Source organism: Sphaerodactylus townsendi, linkage group LG06 (genome assembly GCF_021028975.2).
Source record: "Sphaerodactylus townsendi isolate TG3544 linkage group LG06, MPM_Stown_v2.3, whole genome shotgun sequence".
In the NCBI taxonomy this organism is placed as follows: Eukaryota; Metazoa; Chordata; class Lepidosauria; order Squamata; family Sphaerodactylidae; genus Sphaerodactylus; species Sphaerodactylus townsendi.
The window spans coordinates 84,469,536-84,495,799 of NC_059430.1; the positions used below are offsets into that span (position 1 = coordinate 84,469,536).

General features: G+C 45.1%; 1 protein-coding gene across 14 annotated transcripts in view; it reads right to left on the reverse strand.

The window, feature by feature from the left end:
- Positions 1–10,828: 10,828 nt before the first annotated feature.
- Positions 10,829–26,264, reverse strand: part of KIF21A (kinesin family member 21A) — a 124,252-nt gene continuing 108,816 nt past the window's right edge. For all 14 annotated transcript variants that reach the window (XM_048501040.1, XM_048501042.1, XM_048501050.1 and 11 more), the window contains 7 exons: positions 25,972–26,108; positions 22,938–23,118; positions 21,476–21,640; positions 19,901–20,018; positions 18,310–18,480; positions 15,106–15,305; positions 10,829–12,077 (listed from right to left, as the gene is read on the reverse strand). In XM_048501040.1, the coding sequence (XP_048356997.1) occupies positions 11,984–12,077; positions 15,106–15,305; positions 18,310–18,480; positions 19,901–20,018; positions 21,476–21,640; positions 22,938–23,118; positions 25,972–26,108 (1,066 nt within the window). In that variant the 3' untranslated portion in view covers positions 10,829–11,983. The remainder of the gene's footprint in view (positions 12,078–15,105; positions 15,306–18,309; positions 18,481–19,900; positions 20,019–21,475; positions 21,641–22,937; positions 23,119–25,971; positions 26,109–26,264) is intronic.

Below are 26,264 nucleotides of genomic sequence, written 5' to 3' on the forward strand. Positions count from 1 at the left end.
TTCGTTTTCCACCCAAGGACCGGCGCAGCGGCTGCGTCCTTGCCACAGCCCTGCCCAGGAATGCCCCGTCTCCGGAATGCCCGGCCACACCCCCGTTGTGCCCCGCCCAGCCCCATTGCAGCTATGCCACAGTTTGAATCCCACCACCATGGGAACCTGTTACTAAAATTTTTGGATCCCACCACTGCATGATGTGTGTATATATATGTGCCATTAAATGACAGCTGACTTATAGTGACCTCTTGTGGTTCTCAAGGCAAGAGATGTTTGGAGGTGGTTTGCCATTGCCTGCCTCTGCATAGGCTGAGAGAGCTCCGAGAGAACTGTTACTGGCACAAGGCCACCCAACAGGCTTCATGTGGAGGAGTGGGGAACTGAACTCAGTTCTCCAGATTAGAATCAACCACTCTTAACACAACACCATGCTGACACTGACATGTTTTTCTACATAGAAGTTATTTCACATAGTGGAAGCAAATAGCATATAAAGTTGTTGTTATTATTAATTATATTTCATAGACCGCCCAATCCCCGAAGGGATTCACTTCAGGATTCTCTAAATCTGCCCCATCATTTCTTGATGTTTGTGGTGCCCAGCTCCACACTCATAACAGTTGAGAGTGGATTTCAAGGAACCAGCTGAAGTATAAGCATTTCCAGAAACAATCTTTTGTGATGTATTTTAGTTGTCTAATACCATATATACAAAAACCCGAGCCTTTGGAAATGGTACTGTGATGCCACTGAGGGTTAACTCGAAAATTAGACAATCCAGTCAGGCTAAGCAGGCACACCTGCCTTGGGAATCCTTGGGCCTTATTTCTCCCAAGGCTGGGCAGCAGGACTCATTAATTAGGAGTAATATTTGAAAATCTGGCCTGGCTGTGGTAAAAGAATAGGAAGGAAGAAAAGAAGGAACTGCTGTGTTTTCTGGAAAATTCCTAAGGGGGATGGGTCTGACTGGTTGATGTGTATCATCTTATGCCATAGGCCAAACCCTATAATTGGATAGTGGGGTGTAAGGTGGGCTCTCTCTCCCTCTGTCTTGTTCTTTTGCTCATTTACCTGCTTTAGGTAGTATGCTATGTTGTGCCACAATTTGGATTATTCTGCTCACTATTATCAGATCACTTGCAGAAGATTTACCATCTGCATTGCACGTAGTCCATATACTATATAATGAGCTAGTCTGAATATTTTTGTTGCTCCTGGGTTGAACAGAGAATGTACTGGATTTTTAATTATGTTGCTTTCTTTAACTTTGTAAATAAAACATATTTGTATTGTATTTGATTTGGTTACTATGTGAGCAGGAATCACCTTAAAACTAATGGAAAAGTGGTTTGGCTGCTTTGCTCAGGTTGCTCAGAGTTCTAGGTTTCGGGATGTGGAACAACATTCCTGTAGAGCGGTTTCAGCCTTGACAGGTACATCATAACCAGAGCGAGAACTGTGGGCCACAGTATCTCCATTAATTTTCTTTGCATGATACTCATGAACCTACTTTCTACAGAGTTACAAAATTCATCTGTTAAGGACAGTAATGTCTACTGTGACAGGCAACACCTCCACAGGCTCAGGCAGAATCTTTATCATCTTCTTACATCCTGAGCCTTTTAACTAGGAATGCCAGGATTTTAACCTGGGGTCTTTGGAATGTCCTACCACTGAGGCAATGGCCAGATCAACAAATCAATAGCTAGCATAAAGATTCACAGAACTGCATGTAAGCTCTTTTGTACCCTGCTGCCTGAAGCAAGTCAACTGCTTCTCCTGTGCCAAGGATCTTCTCTCCACCCAGCTAGGAAGGCACAGTGAGGTAGTGTAGCCAGTCAATTCCACTTGAGAATTTAGTCATATTCAGCTGAGATCCAAAAATGTTATTAGAAACTTACTAACTCTAGAAGTCTTTTGCAGAAAGCAGCTCCAGGAACTGAGGAGAATGGAAGAAGGTTCCTCACATACTGATGTTCCTCAAATACTTCAGGTTACTCGAAGAATCCAATTCTCTTGTTACTTATCTGCCATTTTTTAGTATTCAGCCTACGTGTGTTTGGTATGTAGAAATGGAAGTGGGGATTTGACCTTGGTCTGGTTTCTCATGTGTGTGTATGTTGGGGGGGACAGGGTCTGCCCGTTTCCTTCCTCATCATTTCATCCTCTTGCTCTCCTGCATCTTTATTTTCTCTTCTGTCCTACCACATGGTGGCACCAGATGGTTCACGCTCCAAAAGACTTTGAAGCGTTTTTAGAGTCAGGACAGAAAAAGCCTGACAGCCTTTCCTGATGATGGGTGCCTGTTTGTCTGGGATTAAGGCGGCAAAAACAAAGGGAAATTTGGATCTTCTGAAGAACTCTGTCACCCAGAGAAACTGGTAAACACAAATTTCTGTTTCTAGCATTCTCAGATTTTAAATGGGATGTTGCGATGCCCACTCTTCTTTCTTTACAAATAAGAATAATAGGTACACAATAATGTTCATTTATTCCTTTCTTTCTCCTTGTATATTTTGCTTTCACCACGAATTTAATTCCAAACCCCTTCATACTTTTCCCTGAAATAGTGTGTCTGAGATTGAAAGCAGATTCAAAGGGCTATGTGGTCCTGAGGAAATCACTAGTGTGGGACTGGGGCAGACCTTGTTTTATGGGGAAAGTTCAATCCCTATTGTGAGGTATGTGGTAGAGCTGAACATTCCATTGGTGTACCATTAGAATGTTTATACTCTGCCATTCCTCATGGTTCAAGCTGCTACTGCAGCATCTTCTTTATGTAGGTTTTGCTGAGCTATTTGTATTTGACAAAGCTTTTCCTGGTTTATGCTGCTGGTAATAGAATATTTAGTCTGCTGCACTTTTAATGTTGTTTATTGCTATTCCCTAAGACGAATCATTACACTGACTATCCTATATTCAAAAAGGAGTGAAACAGAGATAAATAAAAGAGGAAGCACTCTCTTTTCACTGCCACGTCTCTTCAGGGAAATCAGAAAGTAAGTCAAACTGATAGTGATGTGTGAGCAAGCGTGTAGTGTGCTGGTCAGTCCGAAGTCAGGGATTCACCTGCCATGGCTGAGGGCTCCTCAGATGTAGATGTTTCCCCTCAATCCAACTGGCTGAGAAATGGAAAGGCCTTTGAAAACTCCTCTGCTCCCCCAGGTGAGCGCTGGGCTTCAGAGGAGGCAGGCTAAAGATGAGGCTGCTCTGGCAGTGGCATCCATAGTCTTTGAAGTTACGCAGACAGTGCAACTGAGTAGTGCCTTCCATGAAGGTAGCAAGACTCCCCAACCTCACCTGAGGGGACGTATTCTTACAAGAAGCCATAGTGTAAGGAATTCCATAGACGCAGAAATAAAAGGCTTTGAGAGTAAAAGTCCATTTATTAAGACATCTTAGAAAGCTCAAGTACACGCAGTGGCAGGAATGACACTTCCCGCCAGAAGCACAGGTTATAATACCAGTCACCCCATCCCCCCTTCCTGCTTCCCATGGGAACAGAGGCTTCATCTCCCGCGCAGAGATAAAGTCTCCGCCGATGCATCTGGCCCATCGCCCGGGCTGTGGAATGCACTCAAGGTTACTTCACCAGCAACACTATTGAATCCTTTACACTCTGCCTCCCCTAAAGAAGACCCCTTCCCCCCAGGTTTGTGCGGAAAGGTGCGGTGGAAAGCAGCAATAAGGGTGGGGGCTTCAATGTTTTCGGTATAAACCCATTGATTATATCCTTAGGAATATCCCACCAAAGAAAATAAATATTGAAAGTGTTTGGGATTAAAGCGTGAGTTGAGGATAGCGTCAATTTAAGTAGTGCTGGTGGCCATCAATAATAGTCGGTGGGGGCCTCCCCGGCGGGTCGTGCCAGGCATCGGAGGCGGGAGCCTCCTTGAGCCAGCTGGAATGGAAGACAGGATGGATGTTACTAAGAGAGTTAGGCAAATCTAAAGCAGGCAGTGACATCATTAATCACTTTAGTAATTTGAAAGGGTCCCACAATTCTTTTGCCAAATGTAGAAAATTTATGCACGTCTCTGAGATGTTGTGTAGATAAATACACGCAGGGGCGCACACGCAGAGGGAAATCCGGCGGTGTTTATCCGCTTGCAGTTTTTGGGAGTCCTTTGCTTGTTGTAAGGCGGTCTGGACCGACTTCCATCCCTCGGCTAGGGATGAAATCCATTGTTGAAATTCTGGGGGGTCCAAGGCAGCTGCGGGTAGTTGTAGCAGCGGCGGGAAGGAAGCGACCAGACACAATTTCAAAGGGGTTTTCTTTGTACTACTATGAACCGCATTGTTGTAGGCGTACTCCATAAGCGGAATAAGCTTCGCACCAATTGTCTTTGGTGGTAGTTGGTGTAACAACGTAAATACTGCTCTAAAGGTTCTGTTAAGTTCTCTCCGTCCTCACCGTCACTTTGAAGCGTGGTAGAGGCGGCGATACGGCGGCGGCCCAACAACCCCAAAAACGCTTTCCAGAACTTGGAGATGAATTGGGGGCCGCGGTCTGAGACCACCTTAACGGGGGCGGAATGGAGACGGTAAACATGTTGAATAAACAGCCGTGCCAACTTAGGGAGCAGAGGGATGGAAGCACATGGAATAAAATGGGCTTGCTTAGAGAATAAGTCTACCACCACCCATAAAACCGTGTTGCCATGACTTTCGAGGGCAAATCTGTAATGAAATCCATGGAGATGACTTCCCAAGGCCGGGAAGCTACCGGGAGAGGTTGCAATAGTCCATGGGGCTTTCCGGGATGGTTTTGGCTTCTGCACAAACCGAGCAGCCTTTAATGTATGCCTCAATGTCTTTAGCATTGCAGCCACCAGAACTGCGGGCGGGCCAAGTGTAGAGTTTTCAAAAAAGCCAAAATGCCCAGCCGAGCGGGCATCGTGGCAAGCTTCAAGAACCTGCTTACTTGGGAGGAGGAGCCGCATTACCAACATTCCCCCCTCCGCCAAACTCCATTCTCCAAACGCAATTGGGAGTCCCCTTGGCCGCTGGAGGCTCGTGCAGCCCGCCTCCTCCAATTCCCGCAGGAAAGGAGAGACAGAGACTGGGAATGGGGGGCGGAGGAGAAGTGGATGTTTGAGATCGGTGACAGCCAACCCCAACTGGGAGGGGGAAAGAACAGTGCGTGGAATGTCTCGTGGGCAGCTCCACCCCCCTCGGGTAGGCGCGAGAGCGCGTCAGCCAGTTTGTTGGTTTTCCCAGGGAAAAAATGGACTGTAAAAGAGAAACGAGAAAAGAAGTCGGCCCAACGAAGTTGTTTTGCGGACATCTTGAGGGGGGGTGGAAAGAGCTGCCAGGTTTTTATGATCCGACCAAACTTGAAAAGGATGTTTAGCCCCCTCCAGCCAGTGGCGCCAAGTGGAGAGTGCTGCTTTGATGGCCGCAGTCTCTTTGTCACCCACAGTCCAGTTGAGCTCGGCACCAGAGAATTTTTTTTTGATAAATAAGCACACGGAACCAGTCTACCATCTTTATTTTTTCTGCAACAGGGCTGCCCCAAGTGCTTTGTCCGAGGCGTCCACGTGAACCACAAACGGGAGATCCGGGTCAGGGTGCTTTAGGATGGGTTCGGTGGTAAACGCAGATTTTAGTAGTTCAAAGGCTGTTTGACATTTTTCAGACCAGAAAAGGGGGGCCCCGGGCTTGGCGGACAGTGGATCCCTTACCCTTAGATGCGTAAGAGGTCTGTGAGAGGAGAGTCAGTTCAGCAAATTGGGGTATAAAATCATGATAGAAATTAGCAAAACCAAGAAGCGACTGGAGTTCTTTGCGGTTGGTGGGGGCAGGCCATTGGAGGGACTGCGTCAATTTTAGCAGGATCCATTTTAAGCCCTCGGGCGAGATCCGGTAACCCAAATAGTCAATGGAGGTCTGATGAAAACAGCATTTGGAGAGTTTGGCAAAGAGAGAGTTGTCAAGCAAGCGATTCAGCACCTCTCGAACCAATAGTTCATGCTCTGCTATTGTTTTCGAGTAAATTAAAACGTCATCTAAATATACAACAACTCCCTTGTACAGTAAGACATGGAGAACTTCATTGATAAGGGCCATAGAAAGCCCCGGGGGCCCCACTTAACCCGAATGGCATTATTAAGTATTCAAACTGTCCAAACTTTGTATTAAACGCAGTCAGGTGTTCATATCCTTCAGCAATTCTGACTCTGTAGTAAGCTTCTCTCAAGTCCAATTTAGTAAAAATGCGTCCTTTGCCGAGTGCATCTAAAAGGTCCTTGATCAATGGCAAAGGATATTTATTGGACAGGGAAACCGCATTGAGACCTCGATAATCTGTGCAAAGCCTTAAAGACCCATCTTTCTTTTTGACAAACAAAACAGGAGCAGCGTGTGTGTGTTTGGTAGCCCGCCGTATGAAACCGCGAGCAAGGTTCTTGTCTAAGAAGGCACGAAGTTCCTTCTCCTCATTGGGACTCATGCGGTGGAATTCTACCCTTGGGTAGTTCGCCCCTGGTTGTATGACAATTTTACAGTCAGTGTCTCTGTGGGGTGGCAACTGATCACATTCCTGCTCCTGAAAACTCTGGCTAGATCTTGATATGCAGGTGGGATGCCAATAGAATCGGGAGCAATCACTGAGGAAGCCAGAGAGGGGGGTGTGTCAGGAGGCGTTGGGTTTTCTTCCCAATTCATGTGTTCACCGCAGGGAGGGTCAGTGAATTCTAGGATCCTGTCTTTCCAAATGAATTTTGGGTCATGTAACAACAACCAAGGCATGCCCAAAACTATGGAGTGTTTGGCCACTGGTAAATGAAACTAATTTTCTCCCAATGGTCGGTATAGCGGAGGAGAACCGGCTGTGTTTTGAACTGGGCCGGTCCTTCGTTTCCGAGGCTGCCGTCCATTTGGGTGAATGGTATGGAGCTTAGCCAGTGGAATTAGGTCCAGACCCAGCTCCTCTGCCACCTGGGGCGCATTAAGCAGTGGGAGCAGCCGGAATCCACAAGGGCGAGGCTATAATGCGAGTGTGTTTAGCGGGGTTGGCCAGAAATGCTTGAACAGTAATGGGGGCGCTGCCTTCACTCACCGCGTCAGGAGTCGGGCCCATGTCCATGGGGGCTGAAGAAAGGCAAACAGCTGCTTCCCCCCCTCTGGGTCAGCCTTCGGTCACCGCTTTGGGCGAGCCAGTGGGAGGCTGACCCTGACCTGCGTGGTGGTTTGGCAGGCGGAGTGCGCGGAGCTGGGGTCGTTGGTTTTTGCTTCTTGGGACAGTTGGCTGACTAGATGACCTGGCCCTCCGCAGTAAAGACACAACCCAAATTCGGCGGCGGCGGTCGGAGGTGGTTTTCAGGTAGGAGCGGCTGGGCTTGACTTGGTGGACACAGTAGTGGTTTTAGGGCGTGGCGGCCTCCCTTGACGAGCATATTCCAAACGAGACGCCACTTGAGACCCCAACTGGATCCAATCCGCAATGGTACGAGGAACTCGAATTAGAAACACCGTTTCACGTAGCTTGCTGCCCTCAGCATCTGCGAAGTATTCGCATTTCATGAGTTCAGGCCACGCAGGAGGAAGGCGTGAGTCCGCCGCACGAATGTCACGGACAAATTCTGCAAGCTGGCGGGTGCCTTGCCGGATGGTTTTGATCGTACGGATGGCTTCATTCTCGGCGCCTGGATCTTGGAAAGCTCTTAAAGCTTGGAGGAATGCGGGCACTGTGCGAGAGTCCTCATCCTGTAAATCCAAAACAGTCAACGAACCAATTCGGCTGCTGCCCCATCCAGGACTGAGCCGATGTCCCGTATTTTTTCGCGTTCAGACCGGTATAGATCATCATAGTCTTCCAAGTGGGCATTGAGTTGTAAGATGAAGTAGGGAAGTTTGGAAGCGGTCCCATCAAAACGGGCTGGTATCGGGGGGTGATAGGAGCCGCGTTCGACGGCTCTTGGTGCCTGCTGAGGAGGTGGTTGCGCGGGTTGAGCCCGGGTTGGGCAGGCAGCTGTTATGCGGGCGGTGCAGCTGGCGGTGCAGCTGGCGTTTGGGTGGCAGGACCCAGATGCAGTGGCCCCTGGCGCCCGGCATGATCAGTAACAGCATAGACTCCAACTTGGGGCTTCCCGGTCTGCTGCCTCCTTAGCTCCCTTTCCAACGCAGCCAGATCCCTCTCCTTGCGAAGGCCAATGCATCCTGAATTAGCATGCAAAGCAGCCTTTTCTCGTTCAATTTAGCCAGTTCGTCCCGTTTAAGGGCTTCAGTAGAGCTCACTTTGCGTGCGCAGAGCCTGAACGCTTTCGCGTTGCCGTTGTAAATCCAGTCTGGACTGTTCCAGGACTTTATCATGGACTGATCGATTTCTGGGCATATTGTCGTTGGAAGCTGGCGTCTTTGGCTTGCGGTCCAACTTCGAGCTGGACTTCTTTGCGTTGCTGTTCCCGGTCCCTCTGCAGGTTTTAGCTCTCTTGCTGCAACTGTGCCGCTCCTCCTCCCATAACTGGCGTTCACGGTTCCATGCCGCTTGGGCTTCTCGAGTCGTCCCACTTCCTCATCCCAGTCCTCCCTCGATGGGAGAGGAACCCGGTCCGGCTGGGAAGGCAGGCTTTCTTCGGACTCCTCGTCGTCTGGAAGCGAGGCATCGGAGACACCGTAGCCGCCGCAGCCACCGGTGGCTCCCCGAGGCACCTCAGGTGCGGTCGCTGGCCCAGGATCAGGGGGGTCCGATTGGGAAGCGATACGGATACCTCAATTCCAGGTGTAGTCCTGGTCTCCTTTGGACGGGGCGAAGTGCTGTGCCGCGGTGGTTCTGTGGGAGCATCTCCAAAATCTGAGAGTCCAGGAATCGTTCAATGGACTCCTGGGTTGCCGCATGAAAGGTGGTCAAGCCCGTCTCCTCCATGACAGGTTGCATCTGAGGTTTGTAATCCACATGAAAACGGGTAGAGATCCGATCCACAGGCGCTCGATCCATAGACAGCGCCCCAAACGACTCAAGGTCGTCGTCACGTCCCTCGTTCCAACGGAGTAAAGGAAGACTCGTGCTGATACGAGGACGGGAAAGAGCCACCAGCGAGGCCCGTTCTCCTGCCGGTTCCTCCAAATCAAGAAGGGAAAGGTCGGAGCCCTCTTTGGGGGCTACCGCACCTTCCGCAGTAACATTCAACCTCTCCATCGCAAGACAAGAGGTCCACTACACAGGAGTATAGATGAATTAAGATTCCTGCCACAATGTAAGGAATTCCATAGACGCAGAAATAAAAGGCTTTGAGAGTAAAAGTCCATTTATTAAGACATCTTAGAAAGCTCAAGTACACGCAGTGGCAGGAATGACACTTCCCGCCAGAAGCACAGGTTATAATACCAGTCACCCCATCCCCCCTTCCTGCTTCCCATGGGAACAGAGGCTTCATCTCCCGCGCAGAGATAAAGTCTCCGCCGATGCATCTGGCCCATCGCCCGGGCTGTGGAATGCACTCAAGGTTACTTCACCATCAACACTATTGAATCCTTTACACATAGAACCCAAAAGGGCCAGCATGAAATGCAGCATCTGCTTCAAAAGGGCAGAAGAGGGCAGTCAATGAGGAGGCTCAACCGCTGACTCCTGAGCTCAAAGAAACAGCAATGGCAGGAAGTTGGTGGTGAGGGATGCTATAGATCAGGGGTAGGGAACCTGCGGCTCTCCAGATGTTCAGGAACTACAATTCCCATCAGCCTCTGTCAGCATGGCCAATTGGCCATGCTGGTAGGGGCTGATGGGAATTGTAGTTCCTGAACATCTGGAGAGCCGCAGGTTCCCTACCCCTGCTATAGATCCTTTCTTTGTCCAAATCAGAGGCCTAACAGGCTAGCAGATTCCTCAATTTAGACTAGAGAGAGAAGGATGCCTGGGGTACCCCGCACGCTCTTTCAGAGAAGGAGCAGGGTAGTCCATACTTCTCCCTCTCTCAGACTGCAGGTGGCAAAGATGAAGAGAAAGCCTGCTGTTCAACGGGGGGTCACAGACAGCAACCACAACATTCTGCCCCTCACAAAACCTGCTCAATTCTTATTTCCAGTGGGCCATGCATCTCATTCAGTCTGACTGGGACTTTACCCCACGCTCTTGAAAAGATTAGGACAAAAATGAAAAAAGGAGACAAAAAGAGGCTTTATTTATATGTACACCTCACAGTGCAACCCACGTTTAGCATTTCTCCTGTCTATGCCTATTAATTTCACTGGACTTTGATTAAAGAAGGGCAGCACAGGAATGCACTGTTGGTCACATATATCCAGGGACAGAGCAAGGGGGAAGTGCGCACACGCCCTGTGCCCCTCCAAGCCCGTCCGCCCTGGAATGCCCCGCCCTGTCCATGCAGGGGTGCGTGCCCAGTGCATCGTGCACCCCCGCCCCACCCCTTGGCGCTACGCCTCTGCTTATATCTGATCCTCTTCTTTAAATTGGAAGCAAAGGGAAAACTTGAATGAAGGTAAGGAAGGCTTTACTTCTAATTTAACATTACTTCCACTCAAAATGACTGACCTAGAAGGATAGCTTTGTTTTCAACTTCTAAGATCACTTTAGTGTTGGAAAAGTCCATAAGAAACTCCAAAGTACTATATCATTTTTTACTGAAATAGTTACATTACTCACTATGTAAAGATAAATAATCACACACAGACACACTGTTGGGGCTTGCCTCTTAATTAGGAAGGATTCTCAACAAAACATTAGATAACAGATGTGTAGGATATTTTTAGTTTGACTATTCCTGATTTGCAGCAGAAAACAAAAATCTTTGTTACATGATATATGGGCCTTGGCAGTTTCATTGAGTTTCATTTACCTATGTTGTTCGAGCCAGAAAAGCAAGAAGTCAAACTGTCACATTCTTTTGTTTTTAATTTAAGCATCAACTACTACAAGCTGTACATTTACAGTCCCATGTTCTCTTCCAGCAAAACCCAAGAAAACAATTCAACACTGTTCCTGAATGTATTATAAACTTTTAAAACTTGCTGAATTTACAAAATTAACATCCCAAAAAGTTTGATAAATTATACATCCCTCTTGCTCAATATTCATGCAGGCACACTGTTAAGAGAGTCTCTTTTTACAACCAATATATTTACACAGCCTTTGTTGATACAGGTGGTGCAGTTCTTTTAAGTAACTGACAAGGCTCATGAGCAACATATTTTAAAACATATTTAGCAGCATTATCAAACTAGATTAAACGGAAAAACATTGTGTTGTGTATGGTGTTTGTTTTAAACAAAAAATATGTGAGATGCTAGAAACAATCCATTAGAAAAATAGATTAATTTTTTGTAAGGGCATTAAGAATACTGCTGTAGGCAAAAGACTAATCAAAAGTTAACAGCAATTCAATAATATTTAAGTTCTAGGTCTGAGCACAAAGTATATGTAGCTGCAAAACTTTGGTCAACACCAAAATATGCTAACAGTTAACAGAGGTCCTACAGCATCTTTGTTACCACAACATAATCAGGTCAGTAATCTGTTTCAAAGATTTCCCCCTCTCCTCCAGTCTTAACATCTTTAACAGCAGCAAAACAGAAGTAAATTTTACAGAATTCCCAATTCTCTTCTATTGAAGGCCATAGAAAGGAGGCAATAGATTCAACAATACAGTCCATACAACCATGAAATGAAGTTTGGTGGAAAGAAAGGTCAGGAAGTGAGGTACATGTTTTAATTCTCCAGTTATAGTTTTTAAGACTGCCATTCATACCAACAGACATCCAGTTTGTTAACTTACGAGGCTTACTTGTGCACACAAATCCAGCCATTATATGTGAAACAAGCATACATTACCAACAGACTAGTGTTTTAATATAGTACACAGGTCAATTCTTAAGGGCAGCAGTTTTAGCAGAATACAACACACTTAACAGTAGAGATAAGCTGTATCTTCCCGTTTTCTCTCCCTGATTGCCTATTCACTGCAAAGCAGCTTTCAGGAAGAATATATACTGCTTCACCATAGCTTGAGATGTCATATGTTAAAACTCCTGTTTAATTACTAGCAACATCTTCACTTGTATCTCCAGGATCTGAGATCTGTCCATCCAAGCTACTCGGAGCTTTCCAGATCCTGACAGTCCGATCACTACAAAACAATCAAAATAATTAAAATAAGTGGCTGTATAGAGAAATATGTTGTTAATCCATATGGCCAGGAATTAAAAAATCAACCTCTGCAATTGAATCACTCCTTAAAGCAGGTGGAATCTGAAAATGTGTTTGTGCATCAGGATTATATAATAGAAAAGGGACCTGAGTTTCATAGGTAGGGAAATTTCATTCTCCACATTGGATCCAAGTTTCTCCCCTCATGATTAAAGAGAAGGAAGTGCTTTGGAGGGAAAGTGGTGATTAGAGTGGGAATGGACAGTCACCTCTCTGAACCTTCCACTAACCAGCTGACAGAAGGATATGGAGAAAGGCCCTCCACCCTAGAAGCCATTTCAATATTTTATTAACTGGGTCCACAAGTCAACACAAGCTCCAGAGGCTACAATGTGATGTAAAAGACTGGCAGAAGGGAAATTACAAGACGTGAGTCATCTCTTTCTCCCAAGCACCAGTTTTGATTATGCTAGTATCTCTCACCAACATAAGAACAATAGATTTAACATATCACAGCTTGCTAGATGGGCATACCTAAAGCGGACAAACACTTGGAAAGCCAAAAAGCTAGGCAGTAATTTTTTTCTCTTGAGGCTAGAAGACCAGAATGACCTTGGTAATGAATGAAGTAAAATGGGAGGAGCAGATTGGCCATTAGTACCAATGAGACTTCTCCCGGTGGGCTGATGCCCCACCTGCCTAGTTTTAAGAAGGGCCTGTATGAGGGTGGCAGGACCCAGTCAGCACAAAACAGGTGCCTTTCCCGTTTTGTGGGTAGGCAAGCTTTGTGGCCTGCCTCCCTTCCTTGAGGGTAGGGTCAGGCCACAGTGAGGGGCTTTTCCTAGGTTGTTTCCCCATCCCTGTCTGCCTCCACAAAATGATATTCAGCTCCAGCTCTATCACAACTCCTACATTCCCCACTTCTACATTCCTGCTGGATGACCTTGGGGTAGTCACAGTTCTTCAGAACTCTCTCAGCCCCACCTACCTCACAAGGTGTCTGTTGTGGGGAAAGGAATGGAAGGGAGTTTGTAAGCTCCTTTGAGTCTCTTTACTGGAAGTGGGGTATAAATCCAAATTCTTCTTCTACAGTTGTTTTGGGCTAAATAAAAATAAGGGCTAGAAGTAAGCTATAATGTACACAATTTTAAATTTGTCCATAAATTATGAGCTGGAGCTGGATAATGTGATTCCTAAAATGCCCTGGACACACAGGGTATGAAGAACAATGATGGATTGTAGTGGTGCTGTCGTGATATCTTCCAGGAGAGGATTTCAAATTACAACTCAGAGCCAAAGTCCCTACAACTTCAGTATGACTTGTGGAGGGCTCACATACTGCATGGTGGGTCTTTTCTCACTCTTTGGGGTAAACATTTCTTTGGGGTAAACATTGAATATTTCATTTCTAGAGACCTCCCTACTAAGTAGAATAATTCATTTTCCTGAAATGTCACAACTAGCAAACTTTTCTTAAATGAGAGCAAATGTTTCATATTTTAACATCAATGCATAAGTGAACTTTATTTACTTAAACTATGCTGAATGTAACTCTCATGAAGTTCAATGACAATTAAGTTTTAATAATGGTATCCAGACAACTATGCTGGAAAGTTATTGAAAATCTGCAAATAGTTGGTTGGTTCTCTCTGCCTACCACCAACACAAAAATATTTATTTGCTGCATGAGGGAAGTAGCTGATAGCCCTCCTAACCTTTCGAGAAATTATGAGCATTGCAACCATTTTTAGAGTGGTAAAACATTTTATTAACAAAAAATTGGTTCAAGGTAAACAAAGCGTAAGGCGCAGCATGGGGGTCTGATCTTCTGTCCCCCAGACACCTAAATTTTTCACAGCACGCCTGCTGATGAAAAATTATACACACACACTGGAGCAGCTGTAAGATTCCAGATGGGCGGTCGCCACTTCCTGAAGACCCTTTGCTGCCAGGGGCGCAAGCCATATAAGCCCACGTCTGGGAAGGTGACCCCTTGGCTTGCTACACCCCAAACCTCCTAAGGAGGTTCCACTAAAGCGGGTGTTTTCCCGCTGCCCCCCAGCTAACGATCAGTCCCCCATGCACAAACCGCCAGAGAGCTGGGCCCCAGATCCCGCCAAACGCCTCTTATACCTTGAGCACAATTCGCCACGTATGCTATGCAGCCAATAGTCCATGCCCCTGGAAGATAAGTGTACCCCTATTTGTTTCAGGCAAATACCTATTTTATAAACCTGCCCAATTTATTAGATAAAGACCAAACAGATGAATTGACTTAATAAAGCAAGCCACGGGTCTCTGTTTTCAAAGCCTGAGCAAGGCTGTTAATGCTGATTGGACGTTTTTGGAGATCATGAATTCAATGAGTCACCATAAGACAGAAGACCTGCCCCATCTAAATAGCACACTGCTGCCATCCCCCACTGCCCTTACTTGTACAATTGTTAATTTTTTTGTTTTATCATTCAAGTAGCTTAAAACATAAAGCTATCAATACAAAATCATCTCATAATGCAAAAATAGAGGGTAAACCACAGTTGGTTAAAAAAAAATTCACTCTGCTGATGTACTATTAGGGTGAAACAGACTCCCATTTCAGTCACATAAAAACAACAACAAAAGTATTGTTGGGTTAACCATATTTTCAGAATATGGGGGAAAGCAAATAATAAATACCTTAGAGAGTAATGTTTTCGTCTCCCTTTGATTGAAGTGCTCATATTTTAAAAGCTCACAATGCACCAAACACTACAGAAAATTTGATCCATTTTTTTTGTAGGAGGATGTGTGAAATATTAAGTGGCACTTTCACATTTTTTTTTGCATCCTTCTACAGTCTGTTATAACCCCAAATGTGTAGAAGAGCTGAACCACCCAGCTGCAAAAAAAACCCTTTGAATTTCTGCATTTGGTGAAAAGCAGTGAAAATCCCCGACAATATTTCAGTAGACAACTCAAAATTTCATTCTAACCATGACCAGCATGTAGGAAACCTGAAAATAACTCACTCGGATGCTGTGAAGATCTGACTGGAGTTCGTGCAGATGGCATTGATAGGACTGTCATGTCCTTTCAACTCACTTATTGGTGCAAATGTATCTATATTCCAAAGCTTCAGAATACCTCCCCGGCAGCCACTGAGGAGGGCAGGGGAACCAGGCACTAGTCCCAGAGCACATACCCAGTCTTTGTGGGCATTTGGAACTTGCTGAAAAGACACAGGACACAATCAGGCTGAGAAACCACCACCACCTAGACTTAGAGTACAAAACTTAATTTGGAAAGCCTCATCAGAAAATATAATGAAGTACAGACTATATGGCACAATTTAAGTGCATCCATTCATTCATTTGTATGAACAAGATTGATAACTTACAAAAGGCAAGATATTTTCTACAACAAGCACATTTAAAAACTGCAAGCCTCAATTTTTAAAAAGTCACTTCTTGTGGCTCCTACTCCTCCACTACTCCAGTGCTCAAAGTTTGAAGTCTTCCTCCAGTATAGGGATGTTTACTTCAAATTAAATAGTTCTTCCTCCTGCTGAAGGGACACTCAAGTTGGAGGAAAGCTCCTTGGAGGAAGGCTGGATCCACACTAATAGATTTTATACAGAATGTAAGTAAAACACATCTACCTTTTTTCCCTGCTTTTTCCTTATTTCTTAACATTTTATTAGTGTACAATCATATATATTCTCTGCAGTCACGAGGGCTAAAAGATCCACTTAAAAAGATACTTTTAAAAAACTGACTTGAGGGTTGGGATAGGGTGTACTGCTCATCCTGCTGCCACCCTGCCTGAGATGGGGGAAAGGCAACCTCAGAGGTGGTGTTGGAGGCTCCCAGTACAGTTGCTCTAGAGGATTTTGATCACCATGTCGAGGATGTTTCTGAGGGTCTAGCTTAAGACCTCATGGCCACCATGGCAATCATGGGTCTGTCTCAGTTTGTTTTTGGCTTGACACACTCAACTGGTCTTTGTGACAGGGTGGGTTGGAGGTAATCTGTTAGTCCCTTTTCATGGACAGATCATTACCTGGTGAAGTTTGGGCTGTAGTGTAGACCAATTACAATGGTCCAACCCTGGTGGAATCCCAAGGAATTTGGGGGATTTTCCTGGCAACATGGCTGGTGCTCTTGTCAAAGTCCTGGTCGCCCTTTGGAATGGTGAAGGCCATTGATGTGATCGCTCCTGAGCCGTCTAGTCCAGCTGGCAGAGCCCTTTAGGCCCCATGTTATACTGAGGATCTGAGGGCAATGAGGCAGGAGGGGTGCTGGCTTGAGCACAGGTGGTGGAAATTGTGTTGCGGATCTGACCTGATTCTGATTAAAGCCCATTATTACCACCACCAAGTGGTAATGGTGGCAGCAAAGATGCATTTCTTTGCCCACACTGTGTCCACAAGTAGCCATCCAGCAGAGTTATTTAGAATGGTTAACAGCTTGGATCCTATGGTGCTGGGTAATTATTGCCAAATGACCAACATTCCATTTTGGTGCAAAGTCCTGGAAACTGTGTGGGAAGCTCAAATGTAGGCTTACTTGGGAGAAACTGGTTTATAGGGAAAGAGACAGGGGGAATTCTACCCTGTTGATTCTCCTTGATCTCTCAGTGGCTTTTGATAGACCATAGTATTTTGCTGGACCAGCTCTGGGAAATGGGATTGAGAAGCACTACCTCCAGGGTCAGTTCCAGAAGATAGCATTCATACTCGCAGTCCAGTGAGCTCCCTTGTGGGATTTCCCAGGGTTGGTCCTGTCACTTACACTATATGTGGATGACACCCAGCTCTACTTCTATTTCATCAGAGTCAGAAAAGGCTCTCTGTGTTCCAGACCATTGCCTGGAGCAGTTATGGGCTGGATGATGACCAACAAACTGAGGCTGAATCCAGACAAGACAGAGGTTCTCTGTGTTCCAGGCTCCTGAGTTTGCAAGATCACAGGACACCCAGTTCTGGGTGGAGTTGTATTGCCCCAGAAGGACTGCATGTGATATCTGGGGATTCTCTGGATTCATTGCTGTCCTCTGAGGTTCAGGTTCAAAGGTGGCGATGAGGGCGTTCCACCAGCTCAGTCTGGTTCATCAGCTCTGCCTATTTTTGGCAAAGGGGGCGTGGGCACAGTGCTACATAATCTGGTAACCTCTCATTTGGATGACTCTAATGGGCTCTATGTGGAGCTTCCCTTAAAGATGATCCAGAAGCTGGAGTTGGTTCAGCATGGGACAGCTGGCTGTTGGCCAGATGCATGCCGGTCCTTAAGCAACTGCACTGCTGGTCCTTAAGCAACTGCACTGCCAGTACTGATTCACTCCTGGGCCCAATTCAAGGAGTTAACACTGATGTACAAAGCACTGAATGGCTTGGGCCCTGCCTACCTGAAGGAATGCCTGAAGCCATGTGTACGTGCCGGGGCACTGGGATTACAGGGGGAGGCACTCCTAATGGTACCTCCCCCCACTGAGGTGCGGAAGGGAGGGCAAGGCCATGCAGGAGGACTGTCTTCATAATTGCCCCCGGGCTCCGGAATAATCTCTCCTCAGAGATTCGCCATGTGCCCACTCTTTTATAGGTTAGGGACATGGTAAAGACCATCCTCTTTGCCCAAGCATTTGGCTAGCCTCCCTGGCAACCCCCTCTATAGCTGTTCGTCTGGGGTGGGGTAGGGGAAGGGGGACTTTTTACATTGTTGTTTTAATGGTTATATTTAAGATGTTTTTATTGTGGGTTTTTAATGTTTTTAAACCTGTAAGCCACCTAGAGACGCTGGTATAAGGTGGAGTATGAATATTTATAAATACATAAAAGAAGAGCTGGGAATTCATCAGGATTCTAACAGCAGCCACATCACAGGACAGTACCATGAATGTGACACATGTCATCGACAATCTACAAGTCATACCTAATCTATCAACTAAGTAAAGTAAATTCCATATCAGAAACAAGTGCCAGGACTGACATTTCTGGACCCTAACATCATGTCTGAAACAAAAATATATTTACAGTACCATCTTGAGCAGAGTTACACCCTTCTTAGTCCACTGAAAATGCACTTGGAAAGGTATAGCTGTGCTTAGGATTTCATTGTTAAACAGCAGATTCTGGACAGCTCCAGAACGCAGTTCTTGACAAACAGCTCATGCTGACTAACAGAAAGTTACAGTGTACAGAGTTTATATGTCCACTTGCTCAGCTTTCCTAACAGTACCTGAATGAGGTCTTTCTGGGCCAGATCCCACTTCTTTATGCCGTTATCTCTGGATCCACTAAAAAGACTGTCTCCCATAATAGTAAGAGCTTCAATGCCATCATAATGGGGAGGCTCAAAGTTGTGTGTAGGACTTACAGTTCCAAGTGCTCCTTCAGTGACATCAAACATCTACAACAGTAAAAATACATTTCAGATTGAACTTGGCAGGAAAATGTAAACTGGGAAACATAACCCAAAAATGCAGTACTATGCCAATTCCTGCAAAATATTTGGAACAGTATAGCAGCCCCAATTAAGTAAATTTAATCATTCATAAATTCAGTAAAGTGTGAAGCCTTACCTGAAATAAATCTACAATACAGTCTGCATGTCAAATGAGTTTTGTATTTTTTTAAAAAAACAGAACAATTGCTATTATTACCACCATTGTATCACAGTGTGCCAAACTCTTTCTAGAGGATTTGTCATGCTTTCATTTATCACACAAATAACCAATTGTGCAATTCCGTACCCCTTTTTAGTTTCTCATAAGTGAAATATTCTCAGCCGTTGAACACATGAATCCACATAGCTGCCTTATGAATCAGACCATTGGTCCATCAATGTCAGTCTTGTCTACTGAGATAGGCAAAAGGCTTGGTCTTTGATGCAGCCCAGACTCTCTTCACTCCTCCTCGTCAGTGGAAGCACCATGGCTTGGCTGACATTGCTCCCCATGTCAGAAGCAGCACAGCCTGCTCTGCTGTTGTGGTGGTGGGGGTGGGGGTTTAGTGGTGGGAGCTGGGTTCCTGAAAGAGCAGTGTACTTAGTGGCAGTCTAAACTTCAGAGGTGGCTTAGGAGCTCTGCACTGGCAGGTCCCTTGTGGTAACTGGGTTCCTTGAATGGCGGTTGGTACCTGCAGCCAGGCTACATGGGCTGTGTGGGTGAAAGGCTTTTGTTCCTGCCCCCCTTGTTGTTGCTGCATGCCTTTGGCGGGGGAAGATGCTGGTTGACCTATACCCCCAGGTGGTAAAGGGAGACTCACACAAAGGCCAGCCCCTGGGGGGATCTCAGGACTTGCTACATCTTGGTTCCTTTCCCAGCAGGTGGGAAGGTGCTTATCAGGTTGACAAATGGGTTGCCAGATGCTAGGATCCATTCCTATGCTGCACATTAGCTCCTTGAGGCTGAATTCAGTCACCAGCTGCGGCCAGCTATTTTGCCAAATAATGTGTCTGCATGTTAATTTCCTGCACTTATCTCCCCATCTCCCCTCCTTGACATGGCAAACATGTAGATAGGTGTACTGAATAGAGTTAACACAGCAAAGAACCTATTCAGTTCATCAATGAAACTGTTCATTTCGTCATTGAAAGGAAAGTGCCAGAAGCAAGGACCCTTTTTTACTTGAGAAAGGAATAAACTTTTTTCCTGCAGATATGAGGTTAGAAGACTGTAATAAATCTTTGATCTCTAAAAAACCCAGAAGCAAGCTCCAGTTAGTGATCTTCATAGTTTGATCTGGGAATAAAGGAGAGAATAGGAAAAAAACAACAGAAACCACAGACTGTTCTAGTAATAAGATGCCAAAGACATGAGAGACAATACCTTTATATAGTGGTCCTTTGAGCCAGTAATGATGAGATCCTGTCCATTGGACATGCTGTCTACAGTAAGGCACATGACAGGGCCCAGATGTCCAGTTAATTTTCCTGTAGAGTGAAATCTAGAAGAAATGCAGGAATAGTTACAGCATGACTAGGGCATAACAGAGCTTTAGACATAATAATTTTAATGAGAAAGAGCAAGTCAGATATGGACATCAAGACACCTCCTGGGCAGATGGTTCAAGACAAAATGCTAAAATACAAGACAAACAGAAATTCTCTCAGACCACTGCTTGCCTCTTCAAGAGCTGATGGCCTGACTATCTCCTATCTTCCTCTCAGGACAGCCAGTTCTTTCAGAATGCTTAGAAAGTAAGGGAAAGGCTGCCTCAGATTGCCCCCCCACCCAGACCACTACTGGTCTGTGCACAAACTGATGGAATAAATTCCCTACAAAATTCATACGAGAGGAACATCCAGTTTCAAAGAAAGATGACATTCCTTTTTATTTCTTTCTGCTTCCTCCAGGTGCTAGTATTATTTTCTTCTTCTTGACCACGTATGAAAATTACCAGACATTGAGAGACTTTGATACTGGATCAAGGTCAGGCCCATAACAGAGGTTTCCTGAACTCTCTGATCTATACTTTTATCCAAAGTTCTGCCAGTCATCACAAACAATGCAACAACGGATCCATCCTTTTCAGGAAAGGCGAGATATGATGTACGTACCTTCCCCTATTTTGCTGTCCTTCGCTAATTTAACTTATTTTCTGCTTCCCCCCTCTTAATTCTCCCATCTCCTGTTATTTACCAGTTGGTCCTGTGGTGTTTTTCTTGATGTCAGCTCTTGCCTTTTCACCTTCCATGCCAATTTCTTATTTCTAGTCTGAATTTCGCTTGGGCAATAAAGTTACTTGCAGGTTAAATGCTTTTTTCCCCGCTCATCTTTCCTTGTCCAGGAATTGCTGTATTAAAATGGGAGCTGTACTTATAACAGATGTTCCAATCCCCCCCCTCCCCTGGTTGACTATATGACACATGCATGGTGGACCTTACACAGGTAATGTAATTGGTGGACCTTACACAGGTAATGTAATTGTGATGGGGTGGGGTTGGGGATTTGAAAAATGTCACAAGAAAAATGTGCACCTAAGGGACATTAAGAGAAAAAATCCATCTACATCTATGCAGTGTTATCTAAATATCACTGTAGACCAGGAACTACATGAGCAGAAGCTACTGTGTTCTTTCTCATATGATGCAGTAAGGTTCCCCTGTATAGCAACTTTGCCCTCCTTTGCAAGCGTGGTGAACACAGGCATGGGGAGGGACAGCTGAACTGATCCCTACCACACAGTCTACAGCTTTTCATATAGGAAGCAAAGAAAGACGTTTCCAGGCAGCAGCTCCCACACAACCATAAATGTTCGAGTGCTGCCCAGAGTGAACATGGCTGTCTCTTGTCCTCTATGAGCATGGCAAGTACTGAGTGGCAGACATTGCGGGCTATAACACCATGGCCCCATCGCTTGTGATAGCTTGACATCTCAGTAAATGATCTGGAAAATGTTACCTTTTCAGATCCCACATTCTCACTGCATTTCCAGCAGCTGCATAGAGAAAAGTGCCTGTTGGGTTTAGGGCTATCTGATTTATCTGGTTCTCCCCGGCTGGAATGGTCACCATTCTATTAGCACTTCCAGAGCACACATCACCTGGTATCACCTGGCCTGAAGACCTTCATTTGACAAAAAGTAGGAAGAAAGTTAATAATGCTATACAAGGACAAAGAATCCCTCAGTGACATTTAATATCCTTGAAAGCACATTTCTTGCAATAGGAACAGACAACAAACAGAATGTGGGTGCTGAAATATTGCTTTTAAAAGCATGTAAGCTTTCAGAATGGATATTCCAATACGTTTGTATAACAAACACTTATATAGATACACCTAGGCTCTCTCAAATATCCTGAACTGGTGAAAAGGAAAATCATAACAAGCCCTTCAGATCCAAAGACACAGAGAAGAAATGAAATGATCCCACCCCATGACTTTTCTAATTAATTCAAGTAATCACTTTTGTTCATGTTTAAAGAATCCCCACATACCAGCCCTCAATAAAAGACATATGTACCCCCTATACATACTCAGTGTCCCTTCAAACTACTGCCAAAGACACAGGCCGTTTCCACACGGCCTCCTGCCGCCCCCACGCCGCCCAAAGAGTGCGGCGGCGCAGGAAGCCCGCTTTGCGCATGCAAGCATTTAACGGGCGATAGCGGAGGCCGGTAGGCGGCTCCGCGACGGAGGCCGGCAGGCGGCTCCGCGACGGAGCCGCCTCTGCCGCCTGCAGGGCGTTACAGCCCCGCCCACGCTGCCCTCCGACCCCTGGAGGTCGGAGGACAGTGTGGGCGGGCTGCACGCCTCGCAGGCGACAAGGAGGACACCGTGAGTGGGGCGGAGATTGAGACAGCGTCTTTCCGGCGGCGCTGTTCGCACCGCTGCCGCAGGGAAGACGCCTCAAACAACAACCCTTTAAAGGGTTGTTGTTTAGGGTGGCTTGACGCCACCCTGGGGAGGGAAGAACAGGTCGCCGCTGCTGCGTTGCAGCAGCGGCGCCTGTGCGAACGGCGGCCTGGGGGCGCCTTTTTTGGCGCCCCCAGGCCGTCATAAATGGGCCGTGCGGAAACGGCCACAGACATTTTTGCTAGTACAATTTTGCAGCAGTATTCAGGTATCTAATTACAATGTACCTAGTTCTGTATTAAAATGGGTGACGAACATCTGAAAAAGCTTTCCTGTACCTCCTTTCCATCTCATGCTAGGCAATACTGTAATTTCTTGAAGCTATCCATCTTAAATTAGCACAGGCTTCAAATTAATGGATGCATTCAAATGAACAGAAATAAGGTTGAAGGATATCAGCTAGAAGTTAGACATTATTTACAGTCTTCTCACCCTTTCTTGTTCCAAGTACTAAACTATTAGTCAAACTTAAACATTTTAAAAATTGTCCTTTAAAGTTACAACTTACGTTAGTGTTCGGATACACTTTGCAGAATCACGGATGTCCCACACCTTAATATAAGATGTCGAGATTGTGAAGACCAGGCTAGTATAATTGCAGTATTTTACTGAAACAACATTGTTGGGATGGCCACCCAAAGACATTATTTCCTGTCCAGTCACCAAATTCCATACTTTACAAGTGCGATCTAAATACATACAAGAATAAGAAAGTGAATAGTACTGCAGAGTTATGCCCAATGCAGAGATAACTTTCAAGTTTGTGAAATCACACAACTATCAATAGATATCGTTAAATTTAGTGAACTCCACACAATTACAACAGACCAGCGATTCCTAACATGATGCCCATGAGTGCCATGGCACTTGCCAATGGACTTCCTGGTACCTATTTATTTCTTCAAAAAAGGATCTCTCCCACCAAAGTCAAGAGCCAGTCCTGGCTCTCCTCTATCTCATTGCTTCATGCTTTTTTCAAGGTAAAGAAACAAAATCTGCAGCATAGCTACAGGTGACTCTCTGGGGAAGTTTGGGTTAGGGGGTTCAATTGTATGGGCCCCCAAAGGGCCCAATCTTCCATTGGAAACAATTGAAAACTCCACTGAATAGATGAGGGTAACCCCTTTGGGGTGTGTATAAAACAGAACAACCTGACCCAAACTTCACCTAACCTTACAGTTCTTCTAAGGAGAGTCAGCTGCAGTTATGATGCAAATTTGGTGCCTCTACCTTGAAAACAGTCCCCCAAATTTCCCATAGATTTTAATGGAGCCAAACAATTTTGGATATCTGAAAAACACTGAAAGCACCCATTTACTGGTGTAGGTATTCGGCATTTTGGATCCAGTAAAAGTTTGGGTCTAATAATCCCACATCCAAAAACCACTGGAGAAAATAATGGTGCAAATGCTCAGAGAGGGAAACAAAAATGAATGCCACGGACATTTAACGGAAATTCTTCAAAGACTTACAATGGATTTGCAAAGATAGCTAGATAAAGTTTAAGGGCATACAGTTTCAAATGCTTCTCAGTTACCAAGCAGCTGGAAAGATTTTTGCCTGTAAAGTCCACACTAGTAGTTCATATTACAGACTGGATTAATGTATATTTTGGAGTTTATTGATTGTTACTTACTCTTCACTCTCATGTACTAGGGTTATCAGGGTTATCCAAGGTTACATCAATTTAAATACTGATCATGTGCCATCCTACCTCGGTAGATTAATATTTAACTTTCTAAGAAAAGTACAGCTAAAAGTACAGCTACCACCTCTATTAGTGTTGATATAACCTGAAATACTCCTGCATAGAAGATTAATTACATAGTACATTTAAATAAAGCATATCAAATGATTAAAGCACAATCATAATTTTTTTTCAAAAAATAAACTAAAAAGTGTCTGCCTCCTGACTGAAAGTTAATTAAATTAAAAATCTGTAATAAAAGTTATTATATAATATAATTATAGTTAATTTAAAAATAAAGGCCGTTTCTGCACGGCCGAGGAAGCAGCTGTCCACCGGCTTAAAGTTAGCCGGTGGAGCGTCGGGAACTGCTTGCACAGTTCCATGTGGGCAGTCTCAATGCTGCTGCTGCCCACAGGGGTGGCTCCATGGTGTGCAAGGGACTTACCTTGCCTTCCTGCGCAGCTCGGGATGACTGAAAAGACATGCCCACGTTGCCCTCTGACCTGAGGGCAGCATGGGCGTGTCTTTTCAGCTGTCCCAAGCTGCACAGGAAGGCAAGGTAAGTCTCTTGCACACACCAGAGGGGCCAAAAGCGGCGCCCTCACGCCGGTGCGGTTCGCACTGCGCCGGCAGGAAGGCTCCACTTTTGGAAAACCTCGTTCAACGAGCAAGGTTTAAAAGTGGTGTCTTCATGCCGCTTGGGGGCGGTGAGGCAGGTGAACAGCTTCCCAGGGACAGCATTTTTGCCATCCCTGGGGTGCTGTTTACTGCCCGTGCGGAAACAGCCAAAGATAAAGAAAAGGAAAAAATAAAGAAGATAAGGAAAGACCCCTTTATCATCATCATCATCATCATCATCATCATCATCATCATCATCGTCATCATCATCATCATCATCATCATCATCATCATCATCATCATTATTATTTATTGTATTTATAAACCGCCCTCCCCCAAAGGGCTCAGGGCGGTGAACAAAACATAGAAGTAGAGCACACAATAAAATCAGTAATATCAAATTGGAATAAATAAGTTTTAAACAGTGGCTCTATATGTATTAAAACTACCCCATTAAAAGCAGCGTTCAGTCGAATATAAATAGATGGCATCCTACTAACAGATCCTCAAAAAGAAGAGGAGGGAGGAACGGTAGGATCCGCAGATGTTATAAAAGGAAGAAAAAAGGGGGGGGGGCGCCATCAGCGGCCAGTCTTCCCAAAGGCCCGGTGGAACAGCTCGGTTCCACCAGTGGAATCTTATAAGTATTCTGTCACTGTCCCCTATTTATGTATTATTAACTTATAAAATTTGTGTCCTATCTTTTGGCCCTCAGAAGGGCCACCAAGACAGCTAACAATTTAAAACATACATAAGATCACATTTAGGTTTGGTTCACATACACACATCACTTGATCATTCACTTGAATGTGTGAACTTCACTGTAAGGCAATCTGAAAGTTCTGTTTGAGCTTTGTTCTATGATGATGTTCGCTTCCATACCTGTAAGTCTCTAGTTGACATTCCAAATACTACGGATTTGGCCACAAAAAAATAATTTCTCATCAATGTACCATAGAAACTTTTTCTTTGTCAAGATAGACAAAGGAGTTGTAGGTATCCAAACTCATATCACAAGTAATGAACTGCCAGAGGAAGGCAGCCAAGAGCTTCTCCTTCACTGAGTATTCAATTTCTCTCTTCTTCAGATCTTTCTGCCTATAGATGGCCCAGTCTTCAGAAGCCTCAACACACAAATGTTAATACAGATTGGATGGCTCTCCTTTACTACCTCTATTTGTTGAATATGGATAATTACGTAAGTTACATAATACCAAAGAGAGAGATAACATGCCTTTTGATCCAGTGAAGAGGAGATCATCAGTTGAATCAACACACAGCACAGCCTTAGTGTGACCTTCAGCAATGTGGATACACTGAAGCGGAGAAGTTCTGATACACTTTGAAGGAGGGAATGGGTTGATTATGCCTCTATATAAAGAACAAAGGAACAGTGTGTTAATCTTAGCAGAGTCACTTCTCCATAAGATGTCACTACTCTCTTCTTCAGGTTCCCCTGAAGCCTCAAAACTTGCAGATTAAGGAGGCAAATACGTTTGACCTAATAATTAATACAACATTTTGCTG